The 18,579-nt window shown below is 45.1% G+C and overlaps 1 protein-coding gene across 15 annotated transcripts in view; it reads right to left on the bottom strand.

Annotated features, from left to right (window-relative positions):
* Nucleotides 1-18,579, bottom strand: part of SOX5 (SRY-box transcription factor 5) — a 632,328-nt gene that overhangs the window by 283,403 nt on the left and 330,346 nt on the right. For 7 of the 15 annotated variants that reach the window (XM_090146123.1, XM_090146129.1, XM_090146125.1 and 4 more), the window contains exon 1: nucleotides 4,291-4,473. The exons of 7 other annotated variants lie outside the window; for them this stretch is intronic. In XM_090146123.1, coding sequence (XP_090002249.1) covers nucleotides 4,291-4,328 — 38 coding nt within the window. In that variant the 5' untranslated portion in view covers nucleotides 4,329-4,473. Of the gene's footprint in view, nucleotides 1-4,290; nucleotides 4,474-5,061; nucleotides 5,827-18,579 lie in introns of those variants that run through there. One more of the 15 variants, XM_090146177.1, reaches the window with a different exon arrangement.

Raw genomic sequence — 18,579 nt, 5'->3', positions numbered from 1 at the left:
CTTGAAGGTATCCTACCCAGCATCAGGATATCACATCACGCAAACACACCATCCCATCATCGGGGCTCCTCGTTCACATACCTCAGCAAGGCACTATGTGCCTCTTACAGCATAAAGCCATAAGTGCTTGTTAAAAGTTCCCCAAGAAGCAGTAAATATTTTGTAAACTATTTCTGTATTTCAGCTCTCTGGACAGCAAGAGGAGGAACAACAATTCCTCTCCTTCCTAAAGGTACCAATCACAAACACCACGCACACAGACACTGCAAGATGCGTGGTGGGAGAGTGTGTGTATGTGTTTGTGTGTGTTTTAATTAACTCCTTGAATGCATATGATGAGCCAGCCACCCAGAATTAGCAGTGCCAAACTCCCGATTTGACTCGAACACAGTGAGCACAACAGTGGGATTGTGCGGGCTGGCGTGTCACTCAGCCTTCTCCCGCTTGGGCTTTTTTTGCTCTCCAAGACCGGGTCACAAGCGCGGCAATTGGTAAATTGGGGAGATGGTCATTAAAATCTATAATCTGTAACAGTCTACTTCTTCCTCGGTAAGCGTGAGCACAGCAAGTGAAATGAGCACACACAGGACGCTAACGAGTACGGCATTAATTCCTTCAGAGTCATCTCAGAGAAATGAAATCGCGCCCATTTCTGCCGCGGCAAAGAACCACCGGCTGAAACCTCCACTTGGCACTGCATTCACTCTCCAGACCCCAGACCTGAACACACAAGCCACACAGTCTCCTTCTGAAAGCACCTCAGCAAAAGGTAAATGCTACTTAGCCCAGTACTAAAGAAATCTCATTGGCTTACTTTAAATGAAGGAGTAATCACTCTTACATCTACAGGTAGGTTTTAGGAGAGTGGGACATCATTCTGAGCAAGGCGGCTGATAGAAAGGCATTATTCTTTCTCCAAAACTCTCAGCAAACACAGTAGAAGGAAGAAAGCTTTTAGGGTAACTTTAGCTAAGAAAAGCACTTAGGAATACGCAAAGTTTCCTTTTAGGAAAATGATTTCTCCATTTGACAGTGTTGGTACAACCCCAAAATAAATTCAGTGGGAGTCTGAAATGACTCGTGCAGCAAAGCGGCGCAGCAGCTAAGTATATTTCTCTCCTCCCAGCAGAGGCTTGCTTTACATCCTCGCCTCTCCCTTCTACGTGCCGTTCATCAGCACACAGAACGCTTCCAGGGCACAGAACCACTGACTGGCGGTGCTGAACTTGTTCTGCTGTCCCCATCCCACTGCTCAGTCCGTGCCTTTTGTCTGCCAGCTCTGCCTTTCTTTGAGGAAGCACTAACCTTGCCTTCCCTCTTCCACACATACTTCCTTACCTCAAACTAGCGTGTGAAAAGAAAGGAAAGAAAACAGAAAAGAATGAAAGAGAGAAAAGGAAAGGACGTCACTTGGTCCTGATGCCTAGCGGAGCCTCTCTCTCAGTCTACAGAGAAATGTAAATATGCAGTAATTAATTGGGGTTTAAGAACATTCCCTACACTGGGGACATTGTTAAGCAGTCGCTTTATCTATTTTTCATTTACCAGATTTTATTAAGACATTAAAACTTTATGTTGGGCATTTCTGAGCCCATCATTTGGTACATTTCACAGCTGTCTGCGACGGTTCCAAATTCTCTCTACATTTCCACAGAGCAAACTTTCTTTCTGTTGTGGCCATACCTGGTACATTTAAGCATAATAGCCCATCTTTAAAAATATAAAAAGCAACAGAAGAGTTGTCATTTTTGAGACATTTAAGCCCATTCAGAGTGCCACAGGAAATGTCCAACGTGCACCCCGGGAGTACCCCTGCCCCATGAAACAGGCAGAGCAGTTTCCAGTTACGATTCCTCCCTACACCCCTCCTGCAAACCTCATCCTCTGCATGCACTGTGGTGCTCCCCTGCACCAGGCAACAGAGCCGTCACAAACAGGAATAAAGAATCGAGGAACTTCTTGGGAAAGCACGACAGTCCTCATGTTTTTGGCACGACAATTAATTATACATGCCGGTTCACAAAATGTAGTGCAATTTACTACTGATGCTGAATGAATTAATGAGTGTTTATCCGTCTGACACTCGGGATAATTTTCATTCCAAGTGTGTACGGCGAATGCCCACGGTAATGACCACAGCCTCCAAAGCAGCCCCATCGCTTCAGCTTCCCCAAGTTGAGGTGTCCAGAAGTTTCGGTGCTGCCTGCAGTTCCCCAGGATGCACCCAGACATCACGGAGGGGTAAGAGGAGAAGCAGAGGGACCCCCTGAGCGATGTGCAGGCACTGAGAGCTGCACTGCAAGCACTCTGCCTGACAGCCCTGCACCTCGCTGCTCTAGTTTACCGGGGAGCGGTGGGAGAAGGACAGCATCAGCACAAGCAGAGCAGTCATGCAGATATGACGTGTGGGACCCCAGTGGCTGCACAACTGTGCTCCAGGAGCAGCGTCTGCCACCAATGTTGGCTAACAACCTGCGACAACTGCCTGAAACCCCATCCCCTGCACACCGTGCCCATGTACACACAGGCACCCCACAAGCCCACGTGTGTCTGAGCATCCGTGGGGGAGAGGAAGCGCGTCCTCACGGCCGGCTCCTGGCAAACGCACATCTGTGACATGGGCAGGGGCTGCTCTGTGTGCCTGTGCAACTCCAGTCAAACACACGCCGTGTAAACAAACGGTAATGATTAACAGAGGTATTGGTTGGGATTACCAATTTCAACTGCAGGGGGAAAATCGAAAGAAAATAAAAAAAAATAAGTGATGTGTCCCGAGGTTAGTTTTTATTGCTTCCCATTCCTACCGCTCGCTGTTATCTGCGCAGCAAACGGAGAGCGGTGCATTGACTATTTTAACTGGAATGTGCACAGGAGCAGCTCTGGGATCCCTGAAAACAAGACAGACGCCTACAAAAACGGAGTGGAGCCGCTCGCTTTATTTCTACAGGAGGTGTTTTGTCCAGAACGATTTGTTTGTATATCAAATTGATATAAACGCAGAGAGACTTCAGAGGAAGAAAAGTCCACCAGCAGGGAAATGAAAGGACCCATTCTGCCTGGCAGGCTCTGCATGCACGCTGCTCACCACAAAGTTCAAAGAATTAGCCCAACCCGCCCGCTCGGACACGTCTGGATGGGACCTCGGTGAGGCCGACGGAGCACTTTCATCTGTCTATTGTAGGGACAGAGGCACTGCTGCGATGCCGCACCGCTTCAGCACAGCAGCACCAGCAGTTTCCTCAGGTAGTTGCACTAAGTTGGTACGACGCACGTGTACAAAAGCATCTTCCTCCGTTATGGCAATTGTAACAAAGCAAAGAAAAATGCCCAATATTCCACACAAGTCTGGAAAATCGGCGGTAGGAGGGCAGCGCGGGGAGCAGCGCCACACACCAACCCCACTTCTGGCAGAAAAGCGTTCTGCTTGCAGAAAGAGGGCAGAAAGCGTTAAAATAGTTCTTTTCGGCGCTTCCCAATTTCGTTTCTCTCCGATGCCTCAATTCGGGCGCTCCTTCCCGTCCTCCCCTGCCCGCTCCCACCCGTTCCCTCCCTGCCTCCCCTCCGGAGCGCTCCGAGCGGCGAACAGCTTGCCTGAGCATATTTGTACCCAGCTGGTCTAGCACCTAGCTCGCACCGCACCGCCGGATACAACCAAATGTTTATACAGGAGGGAGCTCGCACCGAGACGAGCCCCCCCCCCCCCCCCCCCCCCCCGCCCTCCGGCAGCGCATCCCTCCCGCCCGCGGCCGGGGACGGCGGACTCGGAGCTGCGCGGGGGCTGCCCGCACCCCGGGGGGGCCGCAAGTTGGCAGCAAGTTTCCCGGCCCCGCGGCGGAGGGCCGGGCCCGGCGGCGGCGCGGCCAACAAAGGTCGCACGGAGAGGAGCGGAGCGCAGCGCTCCCGGCGCGGCGGCCCAAAACTTTGCCGGGAGGGCACCGCGCCGGGCCGGGGATCCCACCCCCTCTCCCACCCCGGCGGGACGGAGCGGCGCGGCGCGGAGCGGAGCATCCCCGCATCCCCCGCTTCCCCCCCATCGTGACAGCGGCGAGGTGACGCGGGGCGGAGTGGGGGAGCGGGGGCATCGCGCCGAGCGCGGGCATCGCGCAGCGAACAGAGAGGGAAATACGGGAAAAGAGAGAGAAACACACACACCACCACCACCACCCCCCAGGAAAAGAAAAAAGAAAAAAAAAAAAAAAACAACCAAAAAAAAAAAAACCAAACCAAAAAACAAAACAACGAACGCCAAACCCATCGCAGCCCGCCCCCCGCCCCACCAAGTCGCCTCACCTTTCAAACTCCTGAGGTAAATCAGGGTCAGTGAGCATGCTGGAAAAGCGCAGTTTCCCTTTGTCACAGCAGCCACCTATGGTCGCCTCCGACTGAACCTGTCAAGTGAGCCCGAGCCCTCCACACCGATGGATTTTCTCCCTCCTCCCGCCTCCCTCCCGGCGCGCTGCTCTGAGCGAGGGCTCCTTGACCAGGCTCTTAAAGGGGCCGCGCCGCCGCAGCCCCGCTCGCCGGGCTCCCCCCGCGGCGGCGCGGCGCTGCGCACCCGCGGCCCCGAGAGCGGGGGGAAAAGAAAAATAAAGAGGTGGGGGGGTGGGGAGAGCGGAAGAGAATAAAACAATAATTAAAAAAAAAAAAAAAAAAAAAAGAAAGCCTGACAATCCACCTAAACAGGGAGCAAATCCCCTGCGCTGAGGAAGATCAGCGGGGAGAGGAGATAAAACGAGAGCGGAGTGATTAAATGGAACCAGTTACCAACTCTCTGCGAGTTGCAACGGGGGAGAAAGGATTGGGCGCAGAAAAATGTTACCAAAGGCATTTGTGCTCGGAAGAATTTCCACTCCTTTACTCCCCCCCGCCTCCCCCCCCCTCTCGGTTCCCCCCCCCCCAGCCCCGATCTCTCCACTCCTCTCCCTCTTTCTCCCTCTTTGGGGAGGGGAGGAAAAAAAACACAACAATCAGGCATTGTTCCGCGGGAAGAAAAGCAACTTTGACAGATTGAAATATAGCAGAGGCCCCTTCAAGGAAACCTGTAAACAACTTGTCACTCACTGCCGCTCCGCGCAGCGCCGCGAGCCGCCCTGGCAGCGCACCCGGAGTTGCCTCCTCTCCAAACTCCATCAGACGGCCCCGCCGTGCGCCGGGGGAAAGGTAGCGGCGTGCGGAGCGGCGCGCACACGCGCAAACAACAACAAACGCGGCTCTGCCCTCCTCCGCCGGGGCCCTTTTCCTGGAGACGCTCCATTCTTCCCCGCACCCTTTTCCCCCGGCCCGTTCCCAAACGCGCTCCCCGGGGAGACGCGCGGACGGAGGGAACGGAGGGTGGGAGCCGGGACCGCGGGGCAGCGCCCGCCCCAGCGCCGAGAGCGGCGGCACGACGCCGGGCCCGGCCGGCACCGAGCTGAGAGCAGGAAAAAAATGAGGGAAAGGGACAAAAACCCCACAGAGCACAACACACGGGTCTACTGCTCCCCAGCACACACACCCACGGAGCTATCCTCCATTCTTTCCAGTTCCTCAGCCCTAATTCCTTTCTTTCTCTCTCTCTCTGCTTTAATTTGCAGCTGGACAACATTAAAGGCCTTTAAAGCCCACGAGGCTCTGACCCCACAGCGGTGGGATGAGGTCCACCCCCCCTTTCCCCCCCCATCACCCTCACCTCCTGGCGGTGCACAGAACGCAACTTGGCTGCAGCCGTGTACGGGCACATCCACCCGGAGCAGCCACGAAGCACTCGATATTGTTGTGCCCACTGGCCGAAAGAAATCCCCCCAAAATGTGTTATTTTTATTAATACTGAACAGCTACCCTATTTAATCCTCCCCCTTCTCCCCCACCCCCCCCGCCCCCGTCCATGCACATGTTGTAAGCCAGCAGGCTCAGGCTGAGGCCACTCAGTCCAGCGCCCCACGAAGGCACCATTGGCTTCACCCCTGGATGAACGCTTCTGTCACCCCAAGGAGCACGGCCCCACTGGGGATGAGTGCAGGGTCCAGCACACAGGAGGATCCCCCAGGCTACCCCTGGCCCGTCCTCCCGAGCCCATCCTGGGGGCTCTGCCAGCTGCTGGCAGGAGGGAGACCTAATGGCTCCTCGCCGTGGGGCAGCTCCGCTGATTTCCTCCAGTAGCCCCTGGCTAATAATATTTTCCACAGAGGTTCATTCATGGGAGCCTGACAAACCTCGTTACTATGTACAAGGATTTTTATTTGTTATTTAGTAGCTAGCCCTTTTAGGACAGCTGTGAGGTAGACACTGAAAAGGCAGCGGATGATTAAAAAGAACAATTCCACATACTTTCTCTTTCATCTGAGTGTCTCAAACCACGTTAAGTCTCACATTACTCCTCTGCAGGTAATAAATATAATTAGGGCTGATTCCAAAACTTTATTTGTATTGAAAAGTATCTCGCTCCACAGGGGCTCCATTCAAATCAGCAAATCTCTGTGTGGAGTAGGAGGCTACTTAGTAGGAGAATTTGGCCTCAAATAAGGAAACTGAGATGCAGACAGGCTTAGCAGCTTGCCCAGGCTGACACCGTTAGCCAACTGCAGCAACGGGATGGGAACAAAGATCCACGCGCCTCAGCGCGCAGCAGCCCTCACGCTGCTGAAACACGCTGTGTGTTTTTGCTGCTCTCCTCTGAAAGGCGTGACTTTTCACACGTGGTTAAAGCACGCTTCACCCGTCTGCTCATACTTGTGAGAGCCCCCAGCCTTTTCCCTTTGACTGCCCCCTCCGCAAATGCTGCTCCTCCTCTGCCATTCCACGCTCTGCTCCAGCCCCGCTTGCCCTTGGCCCCAGGAGCTGCCTATAGACAGGAGCCGGTCAGGAGACCCAGCTGTAGGGACATTTATTTAAAGAGTCTATAACAGCTCTGCAACAACTGTATTCTGACTGTACATTAGCCCCATCCAACTCTCTAACCTTGTGTTCTTTTTACAGCTCAGCTCCACACCACAACTGCCCTCCTCTGTCCATGTATGTTTATCTCTATTTTCCCTCCTGTTTAAGCATCTTCAGAACACTGAGCACATCCCCTCTGAGTCCAAGTCTGTGTCATGCCCACCATGCTGATGATCCTCAGTCAGCTCTCTGCTACTATGATTATGAACCAGAGCAATTGCCATCTACATCAAGAGCTATGGAACAGGACATCGGCCAGACCGGAACCATAATAAAAGGGGAAAAAATACAACACAAGAGAACCCACCAACAAAGAAATGCTGGGGGAGAAACAAAGATAAACAAGCAAGAGGGAGTGCTGAGAAGGAGAGAGGAAATGGAAGGAAGAAAGAAAGGAAGCAGAGATCATTGCTCTGAATGTTTCTTTCTGACATAAACCTTTCTTTTCCCTTACCCTAGCTTTAGCTTACAGCACTTACTCTTACCATACTCTATTTGCTGCTTAGTGCCTATCTCCGTCTCCCTGGTTTTCTTCATCTGATGTTTTCTGAGCTCCCAGCTTGGTGAGAGGAAGCACAGTGGGGTCCAAAAAGGAGGAAAAAAATGTTACCGTTATTGCAGTACTAATACTGTATTACTCCATTAGTGTATGGATGTCACTGTGTTATTATAGATTCTTCTGTAAAGTTATGTTCTCACAGTAAGTTCAACTACAAATGCAAGAAGCAGCAAGCCAAACAAACGGTTTGAGGGAACCTTTGAAATCTTCCTACGGTCATCTTGAAGCCTTGCTTTGTAGAAATTGCCAGGACGTAGAACAAAAGCTGCCGTCTTATCAGAAACTGGAGAAAATGAGGAATTTGGAATCAATGATGAATCAGCCCCAGCTGAAAATAAGACAATACGTAACCACAAACCTTGTTCAGCTCTTCTCCAGCTGAGAATCAGGATGCAAGTCCAAATACCTCCACGTGATGAGAAAAATGAAGCCTCCCCCCGCCAGCCCTTCCCCTTGCATTTCTCTTGCTCTGTTCCTCTGATGAGTGTCCAAATGAAAAAGGTTCAGGCAAAACAGGACAATTGGGGTTGAACTGAACCAAAAGGCTCTGACTTTCATTTAGGTGAGGGAAACAACTCGAATTATAAACTCTTATCTGAATTTTTGTGCGTTAGTGATTTTTTGGTTGCTATCGTGGTCCTCCAGTTCAAGAGGTGAACCAAAAAATCAATTATCCACCCAGCTCAAGTTAGAAATACCATAACTCTGGAATATTACAGACATGGAATCCGCACGTCTTTATATACAAGCAAATGGGCAGAAAGAAAGCCTTAAACTAAGGAGATGATTTAAAAAAAATAATAATAAAAACCATCAAATGATAACACTTCAGCTTGGTGCCTTTGGCAGCTGCTGCAATATTGTAAGTAAAGGAAGTGCTGGAAAATAAAGTGAGTTTTTCATGTTTTGTTGTTTCCACTGTAGATTTTAATAATAGAGACCTACAAAGTCCAAGGAAATGTAAGATATTCCACAGAATGATTTACTGGAAAATTCTCATAGAAAATATGCAAAACTCTGAAGATCCTACATGGATTTTCTTTTTTAGGCATATATCCAAAACAACTACAGCATTAGGAACGAAACTCTAACATTTCTAAGAAAGGGTTTTTGGAATAGGTTAAGAGAGAGAAAGGAGAACAGAGTGGGGTTCATGCATTTACTATGAAGAATATCTTGCAAATAATGAGTGCTTATTTCAGAGTATGGAAATGTTTAGCTACAATGCAGTTTGGATCATATGCTTCGGAACAGATTTTTCCTTTCAGTGTGCATGCCTAACTGCCATTTCCATTAACGGGAATTAAGTACATGTGTCAAGAGAAGAAGTTAACTCTTAGAAATATAACTAATCTACGCTTTTTTTAAAAGAATGTAAATGCCACATCAGGCATGTTTGGTGTTGGCAAAACGGAGCGCTGAATATAGGATCGCAAAATCTGAGAAGGAGAAGGCGGTCTGGAGGACTGAAATTTCTGTGCTATTTAGAGTTTTTCAATTTACTGAATTTCTTCAAGGAAAAGTAAAACCATCTCACTTGCAAGCGAGAAGCCCTCATTTATCAGCTATTTACCTGCAGTTTCAGTGGGGGCCTATCATCTGCAGCACTACCCATAAAGGAGTACTGACAGTACCCTGAAAGAGAAATCTGAATCTTCATCAAAAATTGGAATTCAAACTTCCTTAAGGACCACTAAAAAAGATTACAGAGTTCCTCATCCCTTTATTAACATCAGCTCTGCTCTCTTTGATTCCATCCACTCCACATTGGCTGTGGTAAAGGTAACTCAAAATTCATACAGAACTGTAAACAACTGTGCATTTTTAGAAACAAAATTATATGCAAACACATGCAAAAAAAAAAAAAAAAAAAAAAAGTACAAAAAACCCTCAATACAAACAAAAAAGCAACCACAAAAAGATAGGGACATATTCATGGATAGAAACTGTCTTTACAGTTCTTTAAGAAACTAACTAGATTTCAAATCTACAGTTTCTCTCATTAAGGCTCTGAACACAAAGCAATACTAGAGTAAGAACCTGTTGCTCTCAGTCTTTTCTCTAACTTCTTTTTTAAGCACGACTATTTTGCACACAACATGCCACCTCTGCCAAAGCCTTCAGCAACGCCTCACCTGCCCTGTCCTGCTCAGGCCGATCACATCCAAGGGACCGTCCTGCCACTACCAGGGCCCAGCCCATCTTCAGCCCCTGGGATGACAATGCCAACAGGAACATCCCTCCTCAGTGTCATTTGGGATGACTGTTACCAACATGTAAATGCCTGCCACAGTACACCAGATGATGAACTTTGCTCGTTTCATACAGACAACCAACTCCCATCGGAAGGAAATGACTCCCTTTTCCCCTGGTGTGTGCGTGGAGGAGTGGTCGGGAGAGATCGAGTCTCTTTTGAAGGAGTAACCTCAGTTTTATAGCCAAACATAAGCCTCTGAGCCCACATACCCTAATGGCACAACTTTGATCTATTTATAAAACTAGATAATAACGGTTGAGCAGGACTCAAATTGCACTGAAAGCGAGATCTTTTCACTTAACCCAGTGGGTCTTTCTGAGTCTCCCTCAATACAATGCCTGCAGAGTTTATCACCATAGAACTGACATTTCCCCAACAGCAATACTATACAAACTCATCCACTGGCAAGGACTATGAGCATTATATTTTGTCTCTGCGTTCCTAACCTGACTGCATTTTCCACTATAATCTGCTCTTCCTAACCTATGCACCAAGGAGGCTGGGTTTAAAACAAACGGATTTGCTCCCATTGATTGTCTGATATCAAACAAGCATCATGCAATTAAAAGCTCAAGGGTGATTTGTAATAATCCACCACAGCTAGTTCTGTGTACTTTCTAAAGGCGTTCCTTCATTTTGCAGCCCTGTGGTTTGTTCTTGTGTTTGCAATCAAAATTCTCCAAGCCCACATGTACCTCTGCTGTCTGCTTCTATACATCGTCTTTCAGTGCCATTGGGATCATTTCTTACATGTTTACCATAGGGCTCTCAGCCACCTTCAGCTAACCAGCCTGGGCTCTTCTTTGTGGGCATGACGCACATATAGCTCAGTTCATGGATGCCCTCCATTTTACGTACTCATTTGGATTAGAAGAGGAGAAAATGTAAAATACTTCCAAATAATTTTACCATTTTCTTTTCAGTTTGTGTTAGAAGACCCATGAAGAATAAAGTCTTCTGCAAGAAATACCTTCTATCAAAACCAGTTTACATTTTAGACTAACTGTAATTAAACAAAGAACACAGAAGAGATAAAATTTTTACATGCTGTAAATTGTTTATCTACGTTATTCCTTTTTAGTCTGTATAACCACAAGTATTCATGTAACCACTATACAGCAAATGTTTCAAAAAACATAGATGCTGAAATGTGCGGTTTTTAAATTCAGAACAGATTTGTAAATACATCCCCTTTCTAATGTACCACACACGTTTGCTGCATAACATATACAGTCTGTGATAAGATTAATACAAATTAGTGTTTATTAAATGCACTCTACTGATATTTAACTTGTTATACATGTCACTGGGAAGATCAAGCTGTAAATTAAGCTATGATTCTAATGACATTAAATGCATCTCTGGAAGGAGTCATAAAATGTTGCTATCTTACACCTTGCACGCTGAAACAGCAGTCACTGAGGATGTAGAGTTATGTTACATTTCTGAAGCAACAAAAGTCTACTATATGCATTCATTTATTTTAATGCAGCTCTGATGCCATTTTATGACTGATTTTCCACTTTGGGGTAAAAGCAGAACGAATGCCATTTGGTTCTGTTGAAACAAAAAGCTAAGCTCCCACTTCCAACACAAAACCCCCAATTCAGCCACTATTACAGAGAAATAAATAGGCAAGTATGGTATAAAACAGATTAACTGCTTGTTTTTACTGCTAGTTCTATAGAGACTAACTCTTGCTCCTCTTGTTACATGGGACAGCTAGAGGCTGGCAGCATTGCTGGGTGCCATGGTAAGTGCCCCTGGGAATGCTTCCACACTTTGTTGCAGAAGCAGAGCAAGTACTGCTACGGTATTTTGAAGCCTAAGTGTGAGAACATTGGAATACCTAGGGATGCTTTTTAAGAGCCCTAATGCCATCCAGGTACAGAGTGGATGACCTTCTGTTACCACTTACCTTGGAAGCAAGACAGATTCTCAACAGGTGGCACTGAAGCGTAGTGAGAGTATAAAACAATCAGGAAGAAAATAGTAAAAAAAAAAAAAAAAAAAAAAAGCCAACCAAAACAACAACAAAAAAGATAACTGGATCGAGACCAACACTCATTTAGATTAAAGCACAAAGTAGTTTCTCAGGAATGTTTATCAAAGAAAACTTACATCATAAATTTTTCTTTGCCTGGAGAAGATCCAAGGCTGAGTGTCTCTTCTCTTGCCATCTAACACTGCACTGAATCCAGACCGCACATTTGCTCACCCGCTTTTCCCCTTAAATAACACTTTCTATTTCTGACGCTGCTTTTGTTTTGTTTTACAAAGTTTAATTTCTCTTTCTTTGTTGATGCATTTTCCTTTTGTCATTATTTCAGAGTTGTGTAAAAGTAATTAGTGACACGATGCCAAGAACTGAACCTCACAAGCAACCTAAATATTTTGATTCACTGAGAATGCAGTCCATAATTTACAAGTGCCTGACCCCTGTCCAATAAATAAAATAAAATAAATTAGATAACTTCTGCCTGTTAACAACCTTAGCCTCGCGGATAAAAATCTCAAAATGCAAAAACAATAAATGCCACCACAGCAGGTATCAGAAATATCCTCTCAACACTTCTGCAAGAAAAACAACCGTATTCTTACATATGGTTTTCAGTACCTGACCCCATACGATCAATCCAATGAATCATCTCCCCTGGTTTTTCCATGTAGCCACTGCCTTTTCCCAAGAGTAACATGGTTCAAACTCTGCACAAAGATTTCACAGGTGAGAATGTCACAGGTGAACCTTGTTTCCTAAAGAATTCTGAGCTAGCAATAGAAGCAGGTGGCTCCAGGAGGGCAAATCGTGGGAAATAAGTGCAAGCGTGTTACTGAGTAAGGTACCTTGACTTAGGAGCCAAGATACAGTGTGTCCCCACAATATTCCATGAGCTCTGAGGACCGTAGCTGGCAGCTGCTAGGCACCCCAAGTTGGAGCTCATGGCTAGACAGGTAACCTGAAGTGCCTTTCAGAATGTTTTGTTGTTGTTGTTTTGTATGGCTAACCCTAAAATCTTGCACTTGGCACATAATGCAAAGGTAAACACAAGTCTTTTATTTCACAGATATGGAAACACTCTAGAAATCTAGACCAAACAGGAAGCTGCAGAGAAGTCTGTTCTCTATACTTACCACCTTTTCTTCTGAAAGACTGACTTCTTGTTGTAATAACTAAAAAAGTAAAATGGAGTAACCCATTTTCCTTTCTTGTATTTCATAAAAATCTGTCTTATCTTTTCTCTAAGCAGTCTTTTTGCTTTTTTTTTTTCCTAATCTCAAGATCAAAACCTACACTGAATCTCTTCATTTTTTTCTCTGTTTCTGCTATATTCATCTCTAGGTGGCCTAACACATAAAGATCTCAGTACTACAGGAAAAGGCTTACTACTGACAGATGACACCAATATTTTCAGTATGCTTTCCTATTCCATTTTCAACGACTAAGTCTTGTGTTTAGATCATTCCACCTACTTTGGTTAAATATTTCATATGAAAACATAGGTCTGCTTCCTTTCCGCTCCTTTGTAGTCGCAGTCATACTAGAAAAGGGCAAGGTGCATCACAACATCCCTTTTTCTAGCCAATATGTAATATTACATTTCTGTGAACGCTACAATTATGTAGCTAACCAACCCATCCTCCTACACTGCAAGAAGAATCCTCTGCCTTCTCCCACTCTGACTTGATGGTTTCTGCCTCAGATGCAAATGTTTCTTCACTGTCTCACTACAGTGGTCACAAGCGTTTTCAATTCATTAGCAGAGATATGAAAAAACAGCTCTTACACTCAGATTCTGAGTACCCCCACTGCAGTGTTTTCCTACACCAAATACCAAAAGTATACTTCCAGTTTTGTCCTGTGTCCCTTAGAAGGCTGTCTAATTCTCAAAAGTACAATTATTTTTCCAATAGGCTCTTGTGAAGATGTTTTTGAAAGAAAACTTTCTGAGAAAAAATACCTAATGACTGTCCTCTACTATTTGTTGACAAGCTCAAGGAATATCATTAGACATCATTTTTCTTTACAAAAGCTCTGCTGACTGATAGCTGTAATATTACAATACTCATCTATATGTCTCTTAATTTTACTTTTTATTACTACTTCAACCCATTTATCAAGTAAAGAACAAAAATTCATTAGACTAATTCTCAGCATCAATTCTACTGTTCAATTACAGAGAAGCAGAAAAATTGCTTTCTCCAACCTCAGAGCTTAAAGGCAGTATTAGAGGAAAGACTACATATTAAGTTAGCAGCCCTATCAATTTTTAGCAGCACATTTTGGTATATCTCACTGTACCTGGTACTCTGTTGCTCTTCATTTGATGGGTTTAGCACCTCTTTTTCCTTCATTCTTGTCTGTGACAGTAGCTAATCCTTAATATTGCAAAAGAATGGCTACGGGTTAGATTTCCCTCTTAAGTCTTCTATGATGGAATATGACAAGGAAATAATTTGGTTTTTCAGCAAAACCCTTATCCTCCTTACCTATTATTCTGTCTTAAATACTGAAGAAAAAAGTTCTTAATTTTTCTTCTATACTACGCTGCTGAGGGAAAAAAGTGATTTGCAAATGTGACATGGAAAGTCTTTTAGAAAATATCTGAATTTACTCCCTGCAGTTTCAACAAGCCAATCCATTCTCAAGACACTATGCTACTGTTTCAGATGGGTATCGCACTTCAAGCTAGCTATAATCACAAAATTCTCCAGTTTTAAGTGACACCTATTCCAATAGCATACTCCCTTTTCTAGTACTGTATACTAGGCAATGCAAACCAAGAGTTCAAAGAACTTGGAACCAAGTCCATCTTCTAGACTTGCTAAGCCTTCAGGGGTTGACAAGTTTTCACCATACACTGATGTACTAAGAAATTCTCTTTGTCAAGAATGTATGAAATGGCATCAGTTCTCAAAAGCTGAGAAGGAACTATAGCTTCCTGCATCATGCTATTGGGCCGGTGATTTTGTGAGATTAAGTCATTATGTAAGAGTTTTAATAGTCTCTGCTTACAGTTGAACTAGCCCTTACAAGGAAAAATACAGTGTTTTTAGTAATGATCCAGTGATCTGCATTAACAAATCTGATTGCTTGTTTTGTGCAGTGCTCGCACTATTTTTACAGGTGGGTTTCAGCTAAAATCTAGCTAAAATCTAAATCTTTTTTTTTTTTTTTTTAAAAGCTTATTAAATATTTGCTTGCATTAGAATTTTAGTTGTTTTCATCATTGGATCATTGGTAACTATGTGCAGTCTCTCTGCCATTCTCTCTGATACTCTGATACAGGATGTGTAATGTGACCTATCTCTAAAATACAGGATATTCAACAAGGAGTTTTTAGCATTGCGTTTTTAAAGGTTGCTACACACAATCTCTGTGTACCAAAATGGTTGTTCATATGTGACTACTCAGCTATTAATATAGCAGAGTGAATACGCAGTATGGGCGGGACTGCAGCCAGAAAACCTCTTAGAAACAGTTTGCTAGACTATTTCAATTCACAAGTTGACCAAACATGGGAAATAACAGAAAGAAGGATCATCCCCACCTTCATGGGCAGACAAAGGCAATAGACAAATTACATATGGTTTACCGGGTTCCACATCATGTGGACAGAGAGTCTCATGCATCTTTGTTGTTTTAGCCTGACTGCACACAGTCACTCTTTGCATAAATCAGGAACACCTGTTTAGGATTTTTAGATATTCAGCATCTGTTGCTGAAGAGTCAGATGTTGCTGAGCCACTGCTGGCCATCCAAAAATCTTACAGATCACTGCACAAAGCAACAAGGCAGTAGATTATCACTAAAAGCCATAGCCTATTGTCCAATTCCTTACATTTTGCATGCCTGGAGAAGCTTTCAGACCTCTGATGTTCACTGAGTCAATTGTAAGACAGAAGAGGATCACTATAAGAAACACATACAAGCTTTGTGCCATTATTTTAATCTGGAAGCTAATAGACTGACACTTCCTTACCAGTAAGTAAAAGTTTCCTTACATTTAGATTACTGACAATTCTTACTTCTGGTGATCCAAAATACATCTGTAATATTGAAGTCATTTCCCTGACCATAATCCTTCTACTTACGCCTCATAAGTAACCACCATGTAAACTTTTTTTTTGCATGTGTTTAAATACACAGAGCTGAAGGAAGTATTCACAGAAAGGACTCAGATTGGCTACTGTGATGCATTTCAAACATTATAAAAAATACAAAACAAACAAAAATCACAAAGAGATAAGTGTAAAGTGCCTCTATGAATATAAAGAATCTATAAAGCCGTCACTAGGTGGGTCCATAGCAATGGATTAGACTTTGAGAGATGTTACACACAAAACATTAATGCTTAAAACAGATGCAATACAGACCAAAAGAAAGTCTGGAAACAGGAAACCAGAAAATGAAATGGGAGAGATTCTTTCCTCCAGCTGCAGAGCCATCAGGCTTTGAAACCAGGGGGCTGTATTCTGCACTGCTGCCCATCCCTGTGGATGCGTCAGTGAGGAAGACTACAATTCAAATGAACAGAAGTTGCTCGTGTTCTCTGGTCAGCAAGTCCACACGCTTCCATAGAAATGGTAATTCTCCTTTACGTAGGAGTAAGAGTGAGGATGAAGAAAGGTATTTTTATAGACCTAAATCCCTGCATCTTCAAGCCAAAGGAGGAATGTTCCTAATTCATCCTTGAAAGTATTTCTTTGGGGCAGTGAGTGGAAAGGAAAGTGTCATTTCTTAAAGTACTTTCCTCTTGAACTACTATAAGAGTAGGGTGTGGGTTCCAGACAGAAAATCCATTAATTTTGGTCTAGTCACAGTTATTCAGATCTGGTAACACTTCAGCCACGTGGGGAACTACCCCAGTATGGCCACCATGACAGCAAGAAAGGAATAACAGGTATTTTCTTATTTCTGCTAAGCAGAAGCTCCTATCGGGATACAAAGATGATGGAAAATGTGGGTGGATTATTTGGTTCCAGCTGGCTCCACATCACACAGTGAGGAAATGCCATGATCTTTGACAGGTTCATATTAGCAAAAATCAAGTGAAAGATTATGGGAAAGCTTCCCATTCCATTATCAAATAATTTGGGGGAGGGAGAAGGGTGGGAGACGAGCGGTTTTTCTTTCTAAGCTCTTCAGGAACTGTCTATTTTTATGACCCTTTTAATGTTGAAAGCATTGTCTGAAAAAAGGACTAATCTCAAACAATGTGAAAGCAAATCTATCGTTAGACTTCTCAGAAAATGTAAAGCAGGAAGAAACGAGCACTGAGTGAAGCTGCTGTGCAGCAGGTCTAACTGGCTGACCAGCAAGAGGTGCCAAGTTCCTGGGGACACTATCAGGCCCTGACTGCCCCTGCCCACCCCCAGGCCTACTACACCTAGGGCTCCATGTCAATTCCCAGAGCCATCAGCCCCTGCCCCAGTGAGACTTCAGCAGGGTTGGATCCAGCTCCTCACAGCCCTGCCTACCCACAGGCCCACCTCCCCACTTGGCCTCAGCCCGGACGCAACCTCAGGGAGGTGCCTGATGACTGGAGCTACCCTGGTGCTCCTGGATGGGGCTGTGGGAGTGACCCTGGCTGGGAAGGTGGAACGTATATTGGCTGACAGGCCCTGCCCGGCCATCCTGGGGAGCCCTCGTGTTCCCCACCTTGTGGCCTCTGGAGAACAGCCAGCCCCTATGTCTACCGTGACAACAGACTCTGCAATGCAACCCACCCATAACACAACTGATAGCCAAATGCCAGTAATGAGATCCAGGCAACAACAGCCCCCAATACCTAAATCAAACAAAAATCAATAAGGTGCATCTTCCCTTTTTCCTTACAGAGGTGAGATGTGGACCAGGACATTCACACTTTGAATGTGCTGTTCTCAGCTATATTCATTAATTCTCTATGCACTCCGTCGATTACTCCAAAAGTAATGCCTCCTATTTATTTCCATGAAAAATATAGCCAATTCAAAGAGCACAACACTACTTGATAGGGCAAAATCTAAGCTACAAAACACTTCTGTAAGATAGTCACACCAATAACTAGGTATTTTCACCAGTAGTAACTAAGAGCCTGCATACTGCACAGATAAAAAATCTTCATAGTGATCCAGAAACTGGTTTGTCTTTAATGTTGCTGTCACCAATGCTGAAATACACCACCTACTGCCTCTCTGTGCTCACATCCACTATTTGGTCTCCATCAACATTCAGAAAGCATCAACGGATGTGAATGGGCGCAATTTTTTCTATGTGAAGGAATTCAGTGACACACCTTTGCTTCATGTGCACTTCCATGTCAGATGCCATTTTGTCAGGCTGCCCTTCTGCTGCCATCTGTCACAGAGCAATAAAATGTAACAGAATATTGGTTGAAGGTTCAACCCGTACTGCTATAACACCAACATCCACCTCTGACGTCATGGGGCAACATCATAAAACAGGAGGCATTACTTTCAGAGCAGCCCCTGTGTATAGAACTAGGTGGCTTAATAGACTGATCTGTGACAATCGATAAAGAAGTAGGAGGGATAGAATTCAGATAATATCCCTTGCTGGTGTTTGAATTCAGGGCTACCAAGGAACTGCTCCTTCCTCTGGGGAGCTACAGTTCAAAGCTACCTCCTGTCTTTGGATCTTCCCAGGTCACTTCTGTCAAGAGTAGAGAAGGGATTACTAAGTTCCTCTGAAACACAGACACCGGAGGAAGAAGAGAGGGCTGCAAAAATGGCTCTCTGTGCCCTGTATTCACAACCGAATACACCTCAGAAGCTGGGGTTAGCCTTCCTCTGCCTGAAGGCTACAGATTCACACCTTGTTGTTCCTAACAACTTGCCAGGCATT

This window comes from Phasianus colchicus, chromosome 1 (genome assembly GCF_987193195.1).
Source record: "Phasianus colchicus chromosome 1, bPhaCol1.hap1.1, whole genome shotgun sequence".
Lineage (NCBI taxonomy): Eukaryota > Metazoa > Chordata > Aves > Galliformes > Phasianidae > Phasianus > Phasianus colchicus.
Note: the sequence above shows the minus strand (reverse complement) of the source record. Positions and strands in the feature narration are given on the sequence as shown.